Source organism: Lissotriton helveticus, chromosome 7 (assembly GCF_964261635.1).
Source record: "Lissotriton helveticus chromosome 7, aLisHel1.1, whole genome shotgun sequence".
In the NCBI taxonomy this organism is placed as follows: Eukaryota; Metazoa; Chordata; class Amphibia; order Caudata; family Salamandridae; genus Lissotriton; species Lissotriton helveticus.
Genome location: NC_136068.1, coordinates 1189910347 through 1189933217, shown reverse-complemented (window position 1 = coordinate 1189933217; position 22871 = coordinate 1189910347). Strand labels below are relative to the sequence as shown.

The 22871-nt window shown below is 43.5% G+C and overlaps 1 protein-coding gene across 3 annotated transcripts in view; it reads left to right on the top strand.

Moving 5' to 3' along the window:
* Positions 1 to 22871, top strand: part of MILR1 (mast cell immunoglobulin like receptor 1) — a 213733-nt gene that overhangs the window by 19124 nt on the left and 171738 nt on the right. For 2 of the 3 annotated variants that reach the window (XM_078654344.1, XM_078654342.1), the window contains exon 3: positions 21910 to 22200. In XM_078654344.1, coding sequence (XP_078510470.1) covers positions 21910 to 22200 — 291 coding nt within the window. The remainder of the gene's footprint in view (positions 1 to 21909; positions 22201 to 22871) is intronic. The other variant, XM_078654343.1, reaches the window with a different exon arrangement.

The window sequence follows — 22871 nt, the reverse complement described above, 5'->3', positions numbered from 1 at the left end:
GGCCGTTAAATATATTTGCAATTGGACCCGTGTAGGCATACAGACCGTAATTCAGTCGTTGCCCGTGACCTATTTTTACCCATCAGTATACCCTGCCCCTAGGAAAATGTTACTCGATGGGGGAGCACAGAATTGGAGTACTGTATGGGGCCTAAGGATGTGTAATAGGTTTGATGCATTGTCGGGGCTGGAAGACTGCAACTGACGTCGATCTTCTGAACGATGTCGGAGGTTTAAAGCAGTGGCCTTAATCGAGGATAAATTTAAAAAGGGTTTAAACCTATTTGATGACAAAGTTAGCTTTCAGGGTGGAATCCAACCTAGTATAGAGAGTGTAGTCTCGTATCAGCAGGGTTGTGAGCCAACATCTATTCACTCCCCGAGTGAAATGAATTAATTTTTATCCCCTGAGTCGAATATAGAACGGTGTTCTAACAATGAAATTGGGGGGGGGGGGTAGATAATGTTGGCAGTTCACCTACTAAAAATTGCTCGCTGTCATTGGTATCTTGGAACATAGCGGGCCTGGGATCGAAACTAGCCTCGCCTGATTGGTCCGATTTTATTGATAAATTTGATATCTGCCTCTTTCAAGAGACTTGGTCGGTGGATTCTGTTTTTCCCCAGGGTTATCTCAACTTCTATGTTCCTGCCGAAAAGAAGGAAAAGGGATGTCCAACAGGAGGACTAGTGATTTGGGATAAGCAGGACTTAAGCTGTAATATTCAACAACTTCCTGTTTTAAATATTTACATTCTCGCAGTGAGACTCAGCTTTCCGTCTGGTGTAAGCAGTGATATTTTTAATATCTATGCAAGAGGGCACCCGGGAGGGAAAAAGTCTGAGATAATATCAGCTTTAGACGTCCTAATTGAGGCCTTGCCTACTAAGACACTGCCGGAGGAGGAAGATTCCAGATGGGGTATTCCCCAACTTGAGTTGGCACCCATAAAAAAATTGACTGAGGCGGCAATACAACTGAAGGGCCTGTGTATGGGGAACCAACTAAGGGCTGCCAACGGCCAAACGCCATCTGACAGACAGGGCAGTAGAACGTACGATAACGGCCACAGGTCTAGCTGTATAGATTACTTGCTTGTCCATCTAAAACTGTGGCACTGCCTCGTGGATATGGCAATCACGGCTCGTATAGAAAGTGACCATACTCCCTCACCTCCTCATTTAAGTTGGAATCACATAGAGTTGGAGTAGATGTCCAGGCTAAAGCAGTCCCTGATGTGGTTCTAGCAAATGATGAGCGACATCTCAAGTGGAGCAAAGTTGTTGAGCACCCTGATACCTTGTCTACTATTAAAAATGATGTAAACAAGGTGCGAGTAGATTTGGGGTCTGTTCAATAATGAAGGACCTTCATTCCTTCATTATTGAAGCCCACACTAAACTTTTTGCCCAGTTAAAACACACTTTTGTAAAGTGGGATCAGGTAGTAGCAAACTTAGTAAGAAACCTCGGGGCTGGTATAATGAGGCTTGTAGACAAGCAAGGTCCGAGCTGGGCCAAGCGTTAAAAATGTGGGATTTAAATAAGGTGAGAGGGGCACGGGGCTGGTGTAGGGAAGTCCAGAAAGAGGTAAAAAAGTTATGGGACGAGTGTAAGTGACAAAATTATTCTGGGACACATATAAATGGGATAGGGGCGGGGGTCCGGACCGCCCGCCCGCAGAATAATGTTGCCCAACACTTGTGGGTAGAACATTTTAAGCCGCAATATGCTTGTAGCGGTAGTAATGTGAGCAGAGGTACGTTCTTGTGTGCATTTTATGAAGGAGTTACCTTCACCCTGGAAGATGTTGACAGGGCTTTAGAGACAGTAACCGAGGGAAGAGCACCGGGTATTGATTGCATCCCCGCAGATGTGTTTTTAAATGATAAACAAACATGGCGGTTGTATATTGCCTACTTGGCAAATGCTATAGCCCAAGGAGCGGCTGTCCCTCTCTCCTGGAAGGGGTAGAAATTGTTCCGATATATAAAAAAGGGGACAAGTCTGTTGCAGGCAATTATAGGCCTATCAGCCTAATCGACTCAATGCAAAAAATCATGGGTTGATTAGTTGTCTAAAATGCAGGCTTGGACGGACGAAAATAATATTTTGAGTCCACTGCAGGCCGGCTTCCACCCTAAGACAAGCACAATTGACCAAGTTTTTCGCTTTATCACTCTGTACTGGCGAACTGTAGTCCTGGGAAAGGGGGCTTTGTATGCTGTGTTCGTCGATCTGAGGGCAGCTTTCAATTTAGTTCCGCGTTGCAAATTATGGCAGGTCTTGGAGGGGCTGGGGATGGCCCCTGAGTTGCTGACACTGATTGTGCGCTTGCATGAGGATAACTTTGCCCGGGTTCGGTGAGGGTTACAGGGGGAGGTTACTGAAACCTACCCCGTTGAGCGGGGAGTGCGGCAGGGGTGCGTTATGGCGCCTACCCTGTTCTCGCTCTTCGTCAACGGGGTGGCGGACTACCTTTCCCTGGCCCCCACAGACGCCCCGGCGTTGGCAGGTATCCGTATCCCAATCCTCATGTTCGCAGACGATACTCTGATAATATCTAAAACACCTAGCGGCCTTCAGAGGGCCCTCCAGCGGTTCGGAGATTTTTGCCTTTTGCATGGTCTGGAAATAAATACTGCCAAGACTAAATTTATGTCATTCAATGAACACAAATCCTTTAGAGGTAGCATATTTATGAATAAATCCCCATTAGAGCAGGTGGATGCTTTTACTTATCTAGGTGTAACCCTACAGAAGGACATGCGCTGGAATAGCTAAATTGATTTGGTTGTTCTAAAACATCAGCAACAATCTGGGTGTCTTCTGCAAAAATTCAAAACCTCACAGACTAAACCTATTAGCCCAGTTCTTGACATCTATGGGATGAAGGTATTGAGTTCAGCCCTATATGGAGCCGAACTGTGGGGCTTTGAAAACTTAACATGTTTGTCCAAGGTGGAAAATGAGTTTTTGTGTAAAGTGACTAGTGTCCCACAAAGTACCCCATTAACACCACTCCTATGGGATCTGGGTAGGAAAGCAGTTAAAGATCTGGCTATTCTTCGTCCACTATTGTATTGGTGCAGAATATGGAGTACTGAGGAACTGTCGCATTATGCCTAGGGCCTCATGGATATTATTAAAAATGACTCCTTTCAAAAAATTAAATGGCTGAAGGAGATTAGATATTTATCAGGGAGGATGTCTGAACTATTAGATTACCCCCTAAAAGTAGCTTTTCCTTCTGAAAAAATCTTGAAGAGAAGATATTGGGAATTGGTCTTCTCATCAACATGCTCGAAAGGCCTCTCTTTACACCTTACTAGACGTTTCCTTGACTTTAAGACCTGGCCAGCACTTGAAAAGTATTGGGATGTTATTGAAAAGCCATATGATCGTAAACTGTATTTTCAATTTAGGGTTGGCACTCTCCCTACAAGGCTATTTACTGGGAAATGGGTGGGATCTACTAATGACAGATGTTTTAGGTGCCTGGACCAACAAGAATCTTTAAGTCATATCTTGTTTGTGTGTCCGCAATACATTGCCCCTCGCCGAAAGTGGATAAAACCTATCTGTCGATTAATGGGCACTCAAAGATGTGTAGAGGCCCTGAGAATTTTAAGCTCAGACCCTAACCCACGTATAGCCATAGCTGTGGCGAAGTTTCTGCATTGGGCTTGGGCAATTCGTTCTAAACTGTTGCCCTTACCTAGTGAATAGCTGTCTCATTGGTAACATTTTAGCCTCCAGCAGATATGACTAAAAATATTCGCCTGTCCATGGAAGGGGGTTGTGTTCTTGTCGAAGTGGTAGATACTGTTTGTCCTGAAGTACTCCTTATTTCATATAATGTATTAGTGGAAATGAAATAATGCCCATTGTAAATTTGGAATTTTTTAAATATTCTAAGCTTCTTATTTTTCCCTTAACCAATGTATTCAAGAGTTGTTGTATGGAGTTTAATCGTATCTTAAATATTTATGAATTATATCTTATTGTCGTTGGTTTTTTTTTATTGTATTGAATAATTGATTAATGTTTTTATGAGGTGCTTTTATGACTCAACTGTCGAATAAAGTTATGATGATGAAACATCTGGGTATTGTCATTAATATTCAGCATTTGGGAGTGTTAAGGTTCATTCTACAGAGGGGACAGACAGGTATGTTCTTCGTCTGGCTCTGCATTCTGATCCATAGGCAAATGTGATTTCGGCTGTAAAAGTCTTTAGGTTTCAGTGACGTGATTATGCAAATTATCTTACAAGTTCCTCTGCCATTTCTTCATTTTCTCTCAGAACTTTTACTGGACTCCCCGTTGTCAACCTTCCTATAAAGCAATTTCCACATGCACAGCTACACATGCCCTACAATTCTTCATTCTTAAATGGCTTTACATTACTGCATTGCACATTTATTTATTTATATATATATTTTCTTCTGTACAGAGAAAATATTTTTCACTACGAAGAACCCTTTTCCCAGCACCCTCCCAAGGTTTGTGGCGTATTCCCGGCTAACTCAGACCTGGAAAAGGGTCTGCTCCTGCCTTGACAGGAGTAAGTATCCCAGCATTTCCATGGAGGAAATGAGTAAATTAAATCTCTGCGAATACCCACAAACTCATGGGGCCTTATTTATGAAGGCCTTGCGCCGCCGGTGCGTCACTTTGTCCCATTTTAAAAGTGACGCACCGGCGGCACAAGGCTTTCATAAATAAGGCCCATGGTTTCGAGAGTGTGCCGAAACTTTTGACAGTATCCCTTGCTTTTAGATTTCAGCGGACTTACTCCCACCCTAAATGTACAGTATGTTGGGCTTATGTTGCATTTGAGCAAATCGATTTACAAAAACAATTTTTTTTCAAGATCAGGTTGAATACCCCATTATAAAAAAAGCTAAGTTGGCTGCAGTTGTTTACAAAATGACCACTTACTGCCTTCAGTCCTCCAATATTGAATTATGAGTGCCGTTCTGAGATTTTCGATAATTTAGGTGTGAACTACTAAAATTGATGGCTACTCAAATAATTTTAGACATGTTTTATTTTGAGAAAATCATTTCATCTAAGAATTTTGTAATGAAATGCAACTACCAATGGCCACTTTTGATGATTGTTAAAATATTTTAAATTATATTGGGAACTGATTCTAGAAGGATATTATAGAGCTCAGGGCCATCTTTCAGTCTCACCAATTACTCGTGAAACAACTTCCAAACAAATGTAGTTTTAAAAAAAAAAATCTTCTGAATACAAATAGTCCCTATAAAGGTTGTTGCCACACTGCAATAATTGTAGTCAATGAGGACTTTTTATGCATATTTTGTTTTGGGGCCTGGTTGTTCGGAAATGTGGGAAGGGTTCCTCTGCTACTATATTGATAATTGAAAGTAGATTTACTACGAGCTGCTAAGCTTAATTTTATAGAGGCTGATGTCTGATGTTTACTTTAAGCCTGTCTTTTTGTTGCCACAACGATTGTTTAAAATGTGGTGGCACATGAGTAATACTGCATTTAGGAGATTGGAAATTATTAATAGGATCTTTGAGAAGCTGGCCTGGCAACCATACGAATAATATTCGTTGTGTGCATATTTCTATATTATTATTAGAATGTTATAAAGTGGTTTTTTTAAAGCAACGAGAAGGAACAGAAGCAATGGGAGAGCAGAAGCAACACAGGTGTGGACGGCAAGTGTGGAAAAGAGCAACACCGTGGGGGTCGGTGGGAAGCGTAAGCAATATGGGAAAGGGAGTTATGGGGAGGCAAGCCCAGCGGAAGAGGGAAATCAGCATGGAGGGCATAAGTGGTGGGGCAATGAATAACTTAGAGAGAAAGGGAGGGCGAGGTTGTATGAAGCATAACAGAGGGGGCGTGGGAAGGCAATAGTGAGATGCACATAGGTGTGCACAACGGAGAGAAGCACTCGGGCAACAGAAAGCAACACGAGTTCAGCTAAAGAGCTGGGCTTGAGGCAGATACCTCAAAAACACCTGCACTCTCATGGACTGCTTAATAGAAAAGAAAAAGATAACGCTTGCAAAGCGAGTAGTGGAAGCAGAAATGTCAGCCAATCAAACAAATGATGAGGCAATGCTCCAACAAACACAACATTGACAAGCTGGGACACAAATAAGAAGCAAATAAATTAGAGGGACAGGAAAGTCAACCAATGGTAAGCAGTGGGCAGGCTCCAAGCCCCTCTACAGTTTTGGTAAACCACAATATGCCTTGCAAAAGACAGAACAAATGAGCACAATGACATATTTGTTTATTATGGTTCATAATTGCCTTCATTTGCTGATGGGCAAGCACGAATATCATTGATAAACATGCAACAACGGATTGAGTTCCACACAATATGTTTGAAATTTTGTTAAAATCATTTTAGGATGAATCATGACTGTGGCAAAGTATTTAATTAATGTTGATATTCATCCTATTTATTGACCACAGATCCTGCCACATTCACAGCAGAATTAATATATATATACATGTAAGAAACATATGATTTAAATCTGCAGCATATTCATGCTCCGTTCTCACATTGCACATACTCAGGTAACACAAGCCGAGGCTCTTCCGTCCATACACAGTTGATAGTGAGATTGAAATACTGAAATCTGAGATTGAAGAGGTTAAAGAAGCCCATTGCTGGCATGGGCTGTGTTTGGGTTTATGTTGCAATAGCTGGTGTCAGGGAGAGAAGAGGGTTACTAACTACATTGTGCAAAACATTTTCAATATACATTTGCACATCATAAAATGTCAGATAAGCATTTAGGTATTAAGGAAAAAACTAAATCGGATTCAGAATGGCAGGTCTAGCATAGCTAAAGCAGGTGGGTGAGTGGTCGTGATACTTAAATATGCTCCAGGATATATGATGAGAGTCTGTATTTTTTATTTTATTTCCAAAGGGAGGGGTGAGATAAAGATTATTTTTGGATTTCCGGCTGGCTCTGATAAACCTGTGTTAGTTGGTTTGCATCAACAGCTTTTATAACAGCAAGGGATCAAATCACCATACGCCCTTCTGTCGTTGGTAATATTTATGTCTAGTATCCTCTTTCCTTAACCTATCTGTCTAATCTGTCTAATATTTCTGTCTAGTATCCTCTTTCCTTAACCTATCTGAGTATATGTTAAAATAAGTAAGCATTATTTAAAAGCGGAAGCATTTCAGATAATTGTTTACTAGCCGCATTAAGGCTGTGATTTTTTCTTTTGCTTTGCCCCTGCATTCCTTGTGTTAACTGCACATTCCACAATGTATGCGCTGTGATTGACAGTCTATACCCACATTCTGAGCCACATTTACCAAAGAAGGGCTATGGAAGCTGAGTAAATTAGCTTTTGGAGATTACACATTAATAACCAAACAAAGCAATAACAAGGCTTCCTTGGCAGACTTTTTGCAACTCATGGAGCTAAAGTGTAAGATGGTGGCATACTTAGATATGTGTGTATGTGTGGGTGCACCTGTTTTTTGAAAATAATTGTAATACAAAACATTGCAGTATGTTCTTTGACGAATACCTGCACTCAATTTCAGAAAAGTAAAGGAAGAAAAGTCAGATATTTAAATCTGCAGTTTCTAGATTTTACAAAGAATTTCACTGAAGTTGAGGTTTTGACAGCTCCTCAGTAGAATTTGAATACCCAACCATCCGAAAGCCTTTAACCCCTTCCATGCGTTTGTCGGCCAATGGCCGTCGCAAGCACTACCTCAATAGTGCTGCACACATCCGTTGGCCGACATGGCCCCACCCACTCTGCTGAACCGTCGCACCGCGGCGGAATTGCCACAGTGGTTAAGCGGTTAACCGCCCCTGTGCAAGTGCCCCAGGGCTCGTCTTTGATTCTGATCCTTTTTAATGTATTTGTGACGCCGCTGGCAGAAGTGGTGCGTTCCATTGGATTCCACAATTATCGTATGCTGATGACACCCAGATCCTCTTGTCCAGGTGTCTCCAACCAGTAGCTCGGAAGCTACTGGTAGCTCACCAGCACCCTCAAAGTAGCTCTCAGAGGTGAAGCCAAACCAATCTGGTCTCAGGGATTCTGTGTATATTAAAGAAAGCAGCACTGCTCGTTTCATTACCCCTAAGAGTTACAGACAGCCAAACCAATGGCAGGACCTCTTGATAACACTCAAACACACACTCTGTTGGCCTATCAATCAATCAATCAATCAGGGATTTATAGAGTGCATTACTCATTATTGAGGGTCTTAAAGCGCTGTTATGGTGAGCAAGCATGGCCTATGATTCCAATTCCTGGGAATTTGAAGCAGAATTTGTTCATCCCTGGCATTTTTACATGGCGGTACTCAATCAAAACGAAAAGATGATGTTTAGAGACTGTGTATTTTCTACAATGAAAACTGATTTGATTTTTAAAGAAAAACATTATTCTTTTTCTGAAAAGGTTTTTCTTTTGGAAAATTGAGTTTGATTGCTGGAAAGTGGAAAGTGGTTTTGATAGAAAAATATGTGTATTTTTAAAAACTAATATGCTAATGAAGACAAAATATTACAATTCTAAAACATATTTAAAGTTGTTAGCTGAATGATAATTCAATTTGAGTTGGGGAGACTTACTCCTGTGGTAGTACCCTTTGTGGCACACAGCATGTGATGATTTGAATTTTACTTGATTATAAGCATTCAATATTGATAAACGTTTTCCTAGCATTCTGCTTATAACTTCATCTGGAATGTTTGGGTGGTGACTCCTGATAAATCTTTCTTAGGGTGGTCATAGTGTAATGTTAATACATATCATCAGCATTTTACAGTGATAAAATATGCTAGTAGCTCGGCAGGACTTTCCTTGAGCAGAATTAGCTCTCACTACAGAAAAGGTTGGAGACCCCTGCTCTTGTCCATCTCAAAGGGCCCCACATTGGTGGCAGAGAAGTTCAACCACTGCATGAGTAGTGTCAGCAGATGGATGAAAGATAATGCCCTAAAATTGAATACAGAAAAAACGAAGGTTCTAGTGTTTGGCATGCAGTACTCCATCTGGTTCAATTACTGCAATTCATCACACCTTAACATTAAAACCTCTTGTCTTAACAAGCTACAAATTGCCCTGAATGCAGCTGTCCGTTGGGTTCTTAACATCCTCTAACACCCATCGGTTAAGGACGGGATCCGCTCATTTCGCTGGCGCATTGTAAAAAAAAAGCATAACTTTCAGAGTTCTCTGCATGATGTTCTTATATCAGAAAGGACCCAGTCAACTTAACTCACTCCTTTGTTGGTACACTAACAGGCTACTTAGATCTTCCATCCATAAAAAGGGAATAATTCTCAGATTTCTGAATGTTAGATGGTGGGGATGCTCTATCTAGGTGATTTGTTATTTCTAAAGACTTCTAGAGGCGTTCAGCCTGCCTTCTTCATCCGTCTGTCTGCACTAATGTCCTTCACATTTTGCTTCTGCACGCCACAGCATACAGAATGGGGAAACAGGTCAGCCTACTTCAGCATTCCTGTTTTCCTTATGGCTAACAGCATTCTGAACAAAGCACATTGTCATCAGTGTCATAGAAAGTAGTTCCCTCCAGTGTCAGGGACTTGTTCGCCATTGTGCATTTCTAAAAAAAAAAATTCCATATTTAACTTTTTTATTTAACTTTTTTTTAACATTGCATTGGCCTGGCAGCACCTCAGGCCCTGCTACTGGGTAGTCAGCATTACTTGCTGTTTTGCACAGGTATTGCTTGCAGCTGCTCCCTTTGTGAATGGGATGGCTGCCGGTGCGTGCACACACAGACAACCATCTTTGATTGGGTTTCAAACCCACTCAAAGCTGATCAGCCATGTGAGTGCATTCACACTACTGCACGCAATGGTAGATATTTTTGAATGATTTTGTAAATCTTCATTGCACATACATTCACAGAAACCCACCTGCCCTTGTCTACACATCGGGGACAATTTGATGTAATGTTTTTATAATAAATATTTACAAAAAACATTTACAAAACGAGCTCTGCCAAAGCCAATAGGCTCACCATGCTTATTGGCTTTGTTAATGCTTCTTTAATCTATTGTCAGCACAGTGCATTTATTCTTTAACCCATAGGACTAGTCTAAGAAAGCTCATTTTTAGGTCTCGCCTACGCAGCGTGCCTGCGCTGCATAGGAGGAGACCTAATGCCGTCAGTCCACTTTTTAAGCCACAACAGTGCACGCGTTCCATTGCCTTCAATGGCAACGTGTGCACGTGTGGCTATTCCCTTGCGGGCTAGAGCGCTGACACCATATGTTTGTAAATAACTTGCAAACATATGGTGTCAGCGCTCGTTCCCGAAAGGGAAGCAGGCGCAGGCCCCCTCCTCTCTCCCTCCCCCCTGCTGCCAGCGCGAGGCGCAGCGCGCTTGTTTTTTTTATGTGGGTCCCGCCGGGGCACAAGCAGGCATCCACTTCTGTCTTAATGACAGAGTTGGATGCCTGCTTGTGCCCTGGGGGAACTGCAGGACAGTGCTGCTTGTGCGCCTCTGAAGCTCGGAGTCTGACCTGTACTGCTGGTGGGTCTGTGTGCAGTGGTGGGAGCCGTGCGCGAGAGCCCGGACTGGGAGCCGAAGGCACAAACGTAACATAAATATATACATATAAATAACAACTAGGCCTCATTTTTGTTATTGTTTGTGCAGGTTATCGGCGTAAATTTTCACAGCTCGTTTCAAATGCTCTCTTTCAAAGCTATAAAAAGCTTGTTGTTGCACTTCTCTCTGCTCGTTTCCACCCTCGGATCCAGTTCTCGGGTATATCTCGGCTCCCGTGGGAACCTTCCACACCAACTGCTGCGTCAAGGGGGCGTTCGAGGCACTGCGCAAATTAGTTTTCTCAGAACTGTTGGAAAACCAATTAGTAGCCGTCCCGGATGTGGCAAGATCGTAAAACTATACACAATGTGGAAAAATGTCACGCACATGCCGCATCTTGTCTGGCTAATGACTGTTGACATTTTTGCTAAGTAGGCTCGGCTAATTAGTGGTTTTGTGCTTCTGGGAGCTCGGTGCTGCACTGTGGTTGCATACATTTAGAGAAGTTATATTTGGGTTGTTTGTGGCCTTCTGAGGGTTGGAACGCATACCAATTACTGCATCCTCAGATAGCATGGGAACTGCTCCCAGCAATCTCATGATGAGTTTTGCCTCCGCACTGTACGTGGCATGACCTGTTTGGGACCGGTTGAGACCTGTGCACTTTTATTACCTTATTTCTAAGAGACTGTGTACTGCCGAACTTGGAAAATTCTCTCATTTTTGTCCTGCTAGTTGGCAATGGCGATTTGTTAAATTTGACAGGGAAATTTAGCATTTTAGCGCTTTGTTTTGTATTACATAGTAAAGTCATTTTACTACTTTTACTGAAGTGGCTCTGATCTAAGCATGGCGTTCGAGGCACTGTGCAAATTAGTTTTCTCAGAACTGTTGGAAAAGCAATTAGCAGCCGTCCCGGATGTGGCAAGATCGTAAAACTATACACAATGTGGAAAAATGGCATGCGCAGCCGCATCTTGTCGGGCTAATGACTGTTGAAGTTTTTGCTAAGTAGGCTCGGCTAATTAGTGGTTTTGTGCTTATGGGAGCTCGGTGCTGCACTGTGGTTGCATACTTTTAGAGTAGTTATATTTGGGTTGTTTGTGGTCTTCTGAGGGTTGGAACGCATACCAAGTACTGCATCCTCAGATAGCATGGGAACTGCCCCCAGCAGTGTCATGATGAGTTTTGCCTCCGCACTGTACGTGGCATGACCTGTTTGGGACCGGTTGAGACCTGTGCAGTGCCCCAGTGCCCCAGCCCCCCGCCCCCCCCCCCCATTTGTCAACGAACACCATAATTAATGGTAGCTTCTGCAGGTCATATATGTATTTACACCAGTACCAACAATACTCTCATTGCATAATAATGCCACACCGCCTACAAGAAAAAATACATGCTTGCTACTCTGATTGCCTAGCTGTACTGTCCTACCTGTTTGATGTGTGGAAATGTGTTGGTGTTCTTGATAAACAAATGAACAGCCCCATTTAGAGGTCTGCAGTCTCTCCATTCTTCAGTTGTGGTGGCAAACACTGCCTACTCACTGTCAGGGTAAGGGCTACTTTTGAATTTGAAGTTAAGTTAGAGACTGTTTTACCTCCGAGGTGCCTTCCACCTCCACTTCGAGAGGGTTACGTATGAAAAACGTGGTGGACAGAGCTTCATGACCTGCACCAATGCTTCATCCCTGTGGTTCATTCACTCATAATCAGTCCCCATAACACCAACGAGCCTCAGTCACAACAGTCCCAGGACTCTCCCTTGCCACTTCACTCTCCCTTACCCACATATTTCTCCCATGACTGCATTACAAGTCCCTCCCACCCACACCCTGAACTCTGCCAGTACCGCCAGCCCCTGCAGTCTCACCACATGCCTCCGGCCCCGCAATGACATCTCATTTTGTGCTGCCATCGTCACCTCTCATCCCAAAGTGAGAGTCCATTTCCATTATACGTATTAAGATTTTCCCTTATGGACAGGGAGTTTTCTACCAACACATCAGGAACATTTAAACAGCTTTCTATGCAGGAGCAGAATGGTTGGTTTGGGCGCCTTGCTACCTAGATGGGGCTACATAGATAGGACGACCAGTCTGCCCAGAGTTTTAGTGGCATTAACACGACTAATAGCAAAAATACTGTGGCTCTCTCTGCGTTGGGTCTGTCACCTTCCCACACTCTGAAAGAAGACAGAGGTAATACATGACTAGAAGGCACAAAAGGAAAGCCAGATGGGGAGGGAGGCAGGTATAAGTACCTTGCCCCCGCCCTATGATGTGCCGGAAGGGAGCGTGGCTCACGCCGGACTTTGGGAACTCCCGGAGGATCCCAACAACTAGACATGTGGCTGCACCTAATGTGGCACTAGGGTTGCCTCCCTCTTGAGTGGGCACACTGCGTGCTCAGTGGGCAGTCTCATTTTTTGGACAGAGGTTAGAGTCCTTCTCTAAATCAGGCACAATATATTTGTTAGTAATTGGAGCCACACAATGCAACAGCGTGGCATAAACTTCATCACCCTCATTACCAACAATTTATTTCTGTAAAGATCCACAAAATAATTTCAGTAAAACACAGTCACACTTGAAATAGAGGCATAAACTATGTCTACAATATGTAAGAAATAAAAAGAATATTCAGAAATTAAATATTCAGTTACATAGATTGAGATCACTGCTGGAATTGGGAAAATTACTCCTGGAACACATGAATTGGCTGAAATGCCGTGGCCTCGTGGACTCTGTAATCTCTGGATCAACGAAATTGGCAACAAGCACAAACGTGAAAGTAAATCGGTCGTTGCTTACTCAAATGGTCACAAAGAGGGCGCATTTTAAAATATGTTTTAGGGTTAAGGCACCTGCTGCACGGACTTTTGTATGCCCACCAAATTTCATAGAGATGTGTTTTGTCTAGTCACAATTTTGGCTCATAAAATATTATAGAGAGCTACTATGTCTCCTGCAAAGCACATAGTGTAAAATGCATATAACAAATGTATATTATATGTTGTTAGGTAGCTTGTTCAATGCTTTTAACACAGAGATCCTTTTGTTACGTGCAGTTCTTAGTTGTCGGTCTTTTGTTTATATAGCACAGTGAGCAATGAGTTTAGGATCTTATTGTTTTTTCCTTATCCTGTCATTATTCTGAGGTTGCTAAAAATAATAAATCCTTATTAGTACAGACAATCCCAACCATTGCATTACGTTGTAAATCTTGTCTTTGTGTTTATTCCGGCTATGCACATTTACCATATAATGTCTACCAGTAAGGGCGATATGTAATTCCTACTCCTTGTAACCCTAATTGCCTTATGTAACACATACTGTACATCTGTGTACAAATGTATGATTGCCAGTCTGTGCATAATGTTGTGTGATATAGGCGCTCTATCACCCTACAGTGTGATGAGTAGCACTATAAAAGAATTTTTTTTTAAATGTAAATTCTATTTAAATCATTAGTAGTGTAACGACTCATACTGATACTCATCAATACATTTGACATTCCTACAGTGCATGTATGCATATCTCTTATGCACAGTGGCTGAATAAAGTAAAACCCCCTCCTCCATCATTCACAGAATCTCTGACGCACACACTCACACCCCATCTAACCTTTCATACACTCACTCCAACTTCCACACTACCATTCTCCAATCCATTCACACACCCATACCAGTACTTCAACAGCCCGTCACTGTTTCATAGATCAACACACACATCCACTCACTCACCCATACAGCCACTCATACACCCACTCATTCTCTAATACAACCACTGACATATCCACAGATACACATACTCACACACTGAGTTAGTCACCCATAGAGCTACTCACATGCCTACTCATTCACCCATAGAATCAAACATCCACTTACTCAGCAATACAGTTAAACACACACTCACTCATACAGATAGGAACATCTACTCACTCACCTATACAGTCACTGACATAAGCACACACTCACCCATACCGCCACTCTGACATTCATTCACTCACCCATACAGTCAATAACATACCCCATAACTCACCTATACTGCCTTTCACATATGCAGTTATTTACCCATATACCACTGACGCATACACTCACTAACCCATACAGCCACTGACTCACCCACTGACTCACCCATACAGGCAGTCACACATACCCTCACCCGCCTACAGAGACAACCATAGAGGTACTCAGACAACCAATCACTCACCCATACAGAAACTCACATACCCACTCACACACCCATTCAGCCACTTAGACACCAACTGAGAAACAGATACAGATATTCACACAACCAGTCACTCATCCATACATTCACTGAGACACCTAATGACTCACTTATACAGTTAGTCTTGCTCACACTGAATCATCCAATCAGGCACTCATACACCCACTGATTCACCAATGCACTTTGGTTTATAACACTCATAAACATTTTAAAAACACTCAGTCACTGGATGGTGTCATCTGTGATGTCATTTGAGATGTCATCCGTAATGTCACTGATCATGCCATGAGTGTTGTAATATGTGAGATCATAAGCAGTGCATTGCAGGGGCTTGAGTTATAGTCAGGGCCGGACTGGGAACGAAAACCGGCCCTGGCAAAGTGCTCTGCTGTCGTCCCCCCACCCCTCCTCCCCCGCGGGGGTTGGGGTACCGCCGAGCTCTTTGCCAGGGCCGTTTTTCTGCCGTTTTTGTTACAGGGACGATTTTGCAGCTATGCTGCAAAAACGGCCCTGTAACAAAAACGGCCCACAGAGGCCCAAAACCGGCCCCCACCCGTGCGGCGCACCGGGGGATTGCCCGGTGCCCGCTACGGCCAGTCCGGGCCTGGTTATAGTTAGCTCACTAACTAGAACAGATGAATTTTGTACGAGTGAAATGTTGGCCTAAATATAACATCCCTGTAATCTTTGGTTTTACAGTGAAATTGTGAGGATTTTTTAAATTTAATTTCCTAACTAAAAAGTCCCTACAACATTTGGTTTTTTCTGTGAATTTCAAAGGTTTTTTTTAAATGCTAATTCCTAACTATAACGTCCCTGTAACCTTTGTTTTTTTCAATGAATTGCTATGGTTTTGTAATTAGTAGCCATGTTTGCAGAGTGGTGGAAAATAGGTGCGTGGCCTCCAACTAGCTCTCAGGAATCCCACTGTATAGGACTTAGGGGAGGTACCAGGTCCCTCAGGAATAAAGTGGACTTCATCCCCCAACCAGTAGTGCACCACAGGAGGGACAGTTGGCCCTGTGATAGCAGCCCTCTGGAGGGGACTGTGGCATCCTATGGCTCCCCCCAGACATCCCCTTGCAGGTGGGTGCAGTCACTCACTGCACCTGCCTGAAATCCCCTTTAAAAGTGATGGCAGGGTGCCGCCTGCACAGTGAAACACTGAGCGGCTGCTTCAAATCCGCTCCGTTTTTCATCTGAATGCGCTGCTCCCAGGGCAACATGAGCTTGCAGCTGCCCTGGGGCAGCGCATTCTATGTAATATGGTGCACTTTTCCTTGTTTGCACCCAGTGCACCTGTTTTACATAATAGGGCCCCTGGTGGTTAAAGCTGTAACCCCACTCTCCCTCTTACTAGTACCAGCATTTTCATTTTGCCTCTCATCTGACCACCCCCTTAAGCCCCTGGTCTCCAAACTGACCTTACTTTTTCATAAATCTCCCCACTAGGCCCCATGAAGGAGAGACACAGGGGTCTGCTTTTGTTTCTGCTGTACATTTAGACAGTGGTGAATTTTCTTTCCAGATCAGGTGTGCTCTATGTTGTGGTAGGCCCACGGCCTGATTGCTCCTTCACCTGTTCGGTGCCGACTGCTGTTGTTGTTTGTTGAGTGCTGGCTTGGAGAGGTGGTTGGGATTGTGCCTTCTTAGCACTTTCCTGTGTGCGTGTACGGTAAGGGACGTCAGACACTGTCCCCCAGAAGAAAGACCTGAGCCTCGAATTACTCCACATATATGTCCCTTGAACTAGATGTAGAGTTAACAATAGCAAATATGTACTTAAGAATAAATATATGTGCCACGCCCACAGGGGCGGTTAAGAAAATGGTGATATAATGGTGCGAAAACAAGCCGGTTTCATTCCTGTGATGTCCTCCATCCTCTGAAGAAGTGCGCTCCATGCACGAAACGCGACAGCAATGATATGAAAGGACGTCATTTTTTGGTGCCAAGATGTTCGAAGCAGTGCTTGCCCTCGCAGAATAAAAAAAAGACATATTTTAACCTTCCTGGTGTTTGGTCATCTCACAGCAGGCAAACTGTCTGAATTTGGATATTTGCGGCCCCGCCTGAGCCGCGAGATGACCCTGCTGCGTTCACGCAGTCTCGCTCTAGTGTCAACCGACATTTGAGCCTGGAGACAGGATGGGTCGATTGTGCGAGAAGGAGAGACAAGCAAGCAACGAGCATACGGTGCACACCCCACTTGGGTTCAAGAACTTGTTAGAACTTGATTGAAACCAGCCAACTCACTGGAGTAAGAAGCGTACTACATCACCCAGCAGGCCAGAGCAGTGGCCACGCCCACAGGGGCGGTTAAGAAAATGGTAATATAATGGTGCGGAAACAAGCCGGTTTCTTTCCTGTGATGTCCTCCATCCTCTGAAGAAGTGCGCTCCATGCACGAAACGCGTCAGGAATGATATGAAAGGACGTAATTTTTTGGTGCCAAGATGTTCGAAGCAGTGCTTGCCCTGGCAGAATAAAAGAACGACATATTTTAACCTTCCTGGTGTTTGGTCATCTCACAGCAGGCAAACTGTCTGAATTTATAACAATAAATATATATTAAACTTTACAATATTTTGTGACTGAATTAAGGTGACAATATTTTTTGTATATCGAAAAAAAAGAAGATATTATGACATACAACTATCCAGCATGCAAACTCTTTGCGGAAAGGCTGGTATTCACAGGTTTGACTCCTTGCAAACACAATGCAATTTAAATATATAGGTAGGAAGAGATATGTGGAGAATGCATACAGTGGGGGTAGCATGTGTGATTAGACTGCAGAAGGAAGCAAGGAAATGTTTAAAGACTATCTCGCTTCAGAAAATACAGTATGATGCATCAGTTGCCTAAAGCTTTTTGTGCATAGATACCTGTGTAACTTGCTGATCACAAGTTTGTTCGCTACACTATCATAGAACCTTAGTCTAGGGCCTTGCGCCTGCAGGTACTCCTACTGTCCCTCTCCCCTCTGCATGATGCAAAGCACCCTTGAGCCGAGCAGAAGCCCATGTCATTGGGTCTCACCACATGCACAACAGGAAAGGTGGGAAGAGGATCATGAAACCTAGGCCTGGTTAGGGTTATGAAGTGTCAATCTTTGTCATCCTTGGATCACCTGTCACTCAGGGTCAGCACACGCTACTTCGCATAATAACTCCCTTGGAAGAAAAAAACTTGGAACTGGACATCAGCTGCACACCCTATGTTCACCGTGCCTTGGAACAGCTTGGAGTGAGAGTACTCTGAGGATTATGTGTTTCAATGTATTACTGACAGACCGCACGGCAGGAGCAACCCATGCAGCCACCCTTGACTTTGTATTTTGGAATCTTTTGTCTCGTACATTGTTTTCAATGGGCGAATCTACAAGCCCCAGAGATCAGAATTCCCCTGGATCCAAATGCAAATGCAGTACAGGCTGAAGGTGTCACGCGGGCCGCCTGAAAGACATGCCAGAGCCAACCTTGAGGCAGCACCAACTTCCAGTGATTGGATCCGCATGTAGTGTTGTCATGACAGCGTCAGACTCTCCTGGCCTCTTAGATGCTATGTATGACTAGTTCAAACATAGTTCAGGTAACTCTGTGTTCTGTTGAAATTGGGTATTTTTAAATACTGTGAATTGCTTCAGAGCTGGATGATGAGAGAGTGTGCTATCTGAGGTGGAGTCTGTTGCTGTAAAATCTCAGCTGGAAGATGCTGCTGTAATACCGTGCTTTACTTATTTTTCTGTTATGGAGGGGGCTTGCGTATTATGTGAATGTTTTTGCAGCAGTAGCATCTGGCTTGTAGTAAACTGTTCTGTTATCTGAGCTGGTGTTTGTTGCTGTGGTGTCTGAGGTGAGTTGTGTTACTGTAGTGATCTGTAGTGGTTTCACATAGCTGATGTGAAGTGAAGTCTTTTAGCACCTGAACTGATGTGTGCAATTTGAAGTGAATGAGCTGGGATGTGCAACTTTGATGTCTGAACTGCAGTGTGCAGCTCTGAGGCGCTGGTGCTTAAGATGGAGTCTACAGTTGTAAGTTCAGCTCCTTCATGTAGCAAGTCGCGCTCCTTGTAGGTGATCGTGGCACTTTCCTTCCAGGGTACATAGATGAATGATTGCATCAACAAGAGAGCAGCAGCGGTGGAAGGAAAACGCAGCCTTCTGCTAGCCAAAGAGTGGCAACCACCCCATCACCCTGGCCTTGGCTGGTCATTCACTAAGTCATTATGAGCAATTTACTCATTCATCAATCAATTCAGTCACTCATTCATCACTTTCATCCATCAATGCACTCTCAGTAAATCCTCGATTCATCAAGCTGCCCTTGTATTCCCACCCGTAGGAATCATCCATGCACTGATTCACTTGTCCATTTGCTTAGTTACACATGCACGCACACATACATCATTTCATTCACCTCATTCTAGCATTCATCCATTCGCCAATCTACACAACCACATACAGATGGGCCTTTCTTTTCTTTATTGTACATTTTCTATGTAAGCACCGGCTCTTCCTTCCTTCAGCACCACAGATGTAACAGAATGCATCACAGACCCGAAGGAAACTGGGATTGGTGCATTTGCAACATGTGTCCAGTGGTGCACATGCACCTGAGCCTCCCGGGCTTCTGAGACCAAGTTGGGCTACTGCAGTGTTCGAAGTGCATAAAAAAAAGTATGGGAACTGTAATGCTGAGAGCAAAGGGTGCGGGTGAGTGAGCATAGGGGCGGGACCATAGATGTAGCTAAAAAACATTATTTGTAACTTTATTTCAGTCTTTCACCTTCAGGTAACTACATATAAAATCTGGCACAGCTTTATAAAATATAAATACAAGTTAAGTTAATCATTGGAAAATGCACTATCATACATTATGAAACCTCTATTAGTTAATGCACTGCAGACCTCTGTGTGTGTAACCAGACTGTTACATAATTACATTCTGATTGATGTAGTGTAGAATAGTGATTTGTGTGTGTTTAGAGCTACAAGGTCCCAGTCTGTGAAGAGAAAGCACTGACAATATGTAAGTCATTATTTGAATCTGTTACTACACACAGTATAAGATAGGCTGCTACAAAATGCGCAAACTGTTTGAGATAAAAAAAAACAGTGCTTCCAAAATATAATTTTCAGTAATACTCCCAGACTGTACATAGTACCATTTTTGTATGACTCTCCTTTAAAAGCACACACTTCACAGATCAGCTAGTAACTCCCTTGCAATACCACTCTGAAAGAATACATCTGTGTCGTCAGGAAACTTCAGGTGATTCCATCAATTAAAGCTAATACCGGCTTTCAAGCACCCTTTACATTTGCAGATTAACCACTCGTGCAAATGTACATTTCTTTCAGCCAATTAGGCACACTGGCTAGAAGAGCTGTTTAGCTCTTTGTCCCTCCCTCGGTTTCACATCACAGGAGTTTCTCTGCCTTACACTTCAGATAAAGGATTTCAACTGTCGGAATTAACCATCCCAGGGCAGCTGTCTTTTCACAAAAAGTAAGGCGTCTGCTTTTCTTAAATTAAAAAAGTATGTGCACATCTTGCCCTCAGATCCCACCCACTGGACTACTGTGTGCACTATGCTATATCTGCTGTGAATGTACTGGCCCTTGTTGCCTTCAGCATCACTTGTCTAAGAGGATGCCTCATGGACTCAAAGGAGACAGTGACCAGTACACATGGCACATGAGAGACCAGAGAGGATATATATTCATCAGCTCCTGTCTTCTTAAAGTCTGTCTTAGAACACTCAAGAGACAAAGAGAAGAGAGGTGCTAGTATAAGTGAGTTTATGTAAAATTCAGTGGCTAGTGTACGGATTTAGCCAGACCACTTCCGGAAAACTGGAATGGATACACCTTAGCCAATGCTCAGGTTCTGCAGGGAGTTCTGATAAGTGCAAAGTTGTTGCATTGGTAAATGCTTTTTTCGGCCTGGTGTTGGCCAAGGCCTTCTGATTTTACCAAAATTAAAATATGTATTATACAGTGGCGGCCGGCATGGTTCGCGGGTGTCCGGGCAGGGGTTGTGGGAGGGGGATTGCAGAGGACGGGTCACGCGAGGGTAATAAAAAAATTAAAGAAACTTACCTTGTCGCTGGGTCCCGCGTCTCTGCTCCTGTTCTCCTGCCTCCGACTCCAGGAACAGGATGCAGGCAGCCAGGCTCCCTCCCCATAGGCAAAAACAATACTGCATTGCAGCAATGTGATTGGTCTGAGGGCCGTGAAACGGCGCTCAGCCAGGGCTGGAGTGGTGGACATGTTCTCCATGCAGGCTGTAATACAGCCTACATGGAGAACAGGGAAAGTGTGCATGACTGGTTTGGGCAGCCCTAGACGGCCGACCAAACAGTCATTGCACACTTAGGAGTGGTCAAACAACACCTCCCCTACTCCAAGAGCAGAGCAGCCCCGCCTACCCGCCCAACCACAAAGCAGCAGGACATAAAGCATAAAATGATAATAACTCTAAGTTATTATCATTTTATGTTTCTACTTGGCACTGCTTCAAACCAGTGGGGTGACGATCCTACGCCACAGCGGATGAGTCCCCACTGGTATTATACATACTTGTAAGGACTTTCAGCTAGCCATCTTCACTCATATTTTTCTTCTGCCGACTACAGCATACTGCATGGGGCAAGTGGTCATCCCATTTCATCTATTAGCTAAATTCACAGTGAGTGACAGCATTCTGCTCTTTAACAAGGGACACATCTGCACACAAAGTATTCCTGTTCAGTACCACTGATTACTATGGAAATGTGTGTTTTTGAAACAAAACAAAATAGTTTTAGCCATTGTTTTTTGGATTGACAAGGGCACAGCATGTCCTTCAACAATACAGTTTTGCAAAATCATAACAAAACAAAACAAGCGATGACAAAGAAGAAAGGCTGGCAGCCAATACCAGACTTCTTGACTTTGCCAATGCTTGCTTTTACATGACAAGATTCGTGTTCCTTCTTTACACTTCTGCTAATGTACTCCATCTATGTGGTTGTGCGAGTCACTTCCTTTACTTTATTTCACAGCACTATAATTAGAAAAGCATGTGCACATATGGAGATTGATGGTGAGTTCTTTTTCCCAGCAGGCGCTGCTGTTTCACAACCAGAACTGTGGCCCGAGAGCCCCTTTGCAGCTGCAGGACAGAACGTGACCCTCCACTGCTTCACCGCTGGTGGCGCTCTTCCGGTCACCTACGAGTTATTTAAAATGGACACCCGTCAAAGAACTGTGGACGTGAGAGAGACAAACACAACTGCAAAATTTACATTCCTTATCGAAAACATGACAGACGTGGGAGAATATAAGTGCACAGCTCAGAACAACTTTACCACACTTAAGAAATACAGCAATGGCCTCAACCTGACATTGGCCGGTAGGTACTTCCGAACTGCAGAGGCAACCTAAGGATTTGTTCTTTATTTTCTACCCATATGACCTGATTTTAGAAATATTTCTCTGAATTCCAAACCCTCCTCAAGTAATCGATCACAAGCAAAATCATGAAATAAAAGCACAAATCCATTTTCAAGGTCCTCGCGGCAGGAAAATTGTAGCACGGCCACTTTGCAAAGATGCCCTGAATGGCGAGGGAAGTTATACCCAATGAACAACATGACTTCAATGATTCCTGGGAAATGTAGTTTTGTTGCTTGGCACAGTCATGTAGTGCATTCTCCACAGATGCGAAACCTCTCATCAGGTGGCACAACAATCAATGAGCAGGGCCAGCATTTCCTCCCTTAGAATGAACTCAGTTCGAGTAGGTTTGGGGTATCACACCTCTATGCCCGCCAAACCGTAGGCAGTAAGCTATACATCCTGTCAGCCATTTATGACATTGGATGCATTAGACCATGTCTGTAGCAGACACAAGATTATGGTGTTCCTCCAGGACACTTTATCCTATGGTCTAAAAATCAGGAAATTGAGGAGAACATAGCAACTGGATGAGGCAGAACCCGCCACTCATATGGGCGCACAGCTGTTGTGCATGTTAGGGTAGCTGAGGAAAACGGTGTCTATACATACTCTGGAGAGCATTCC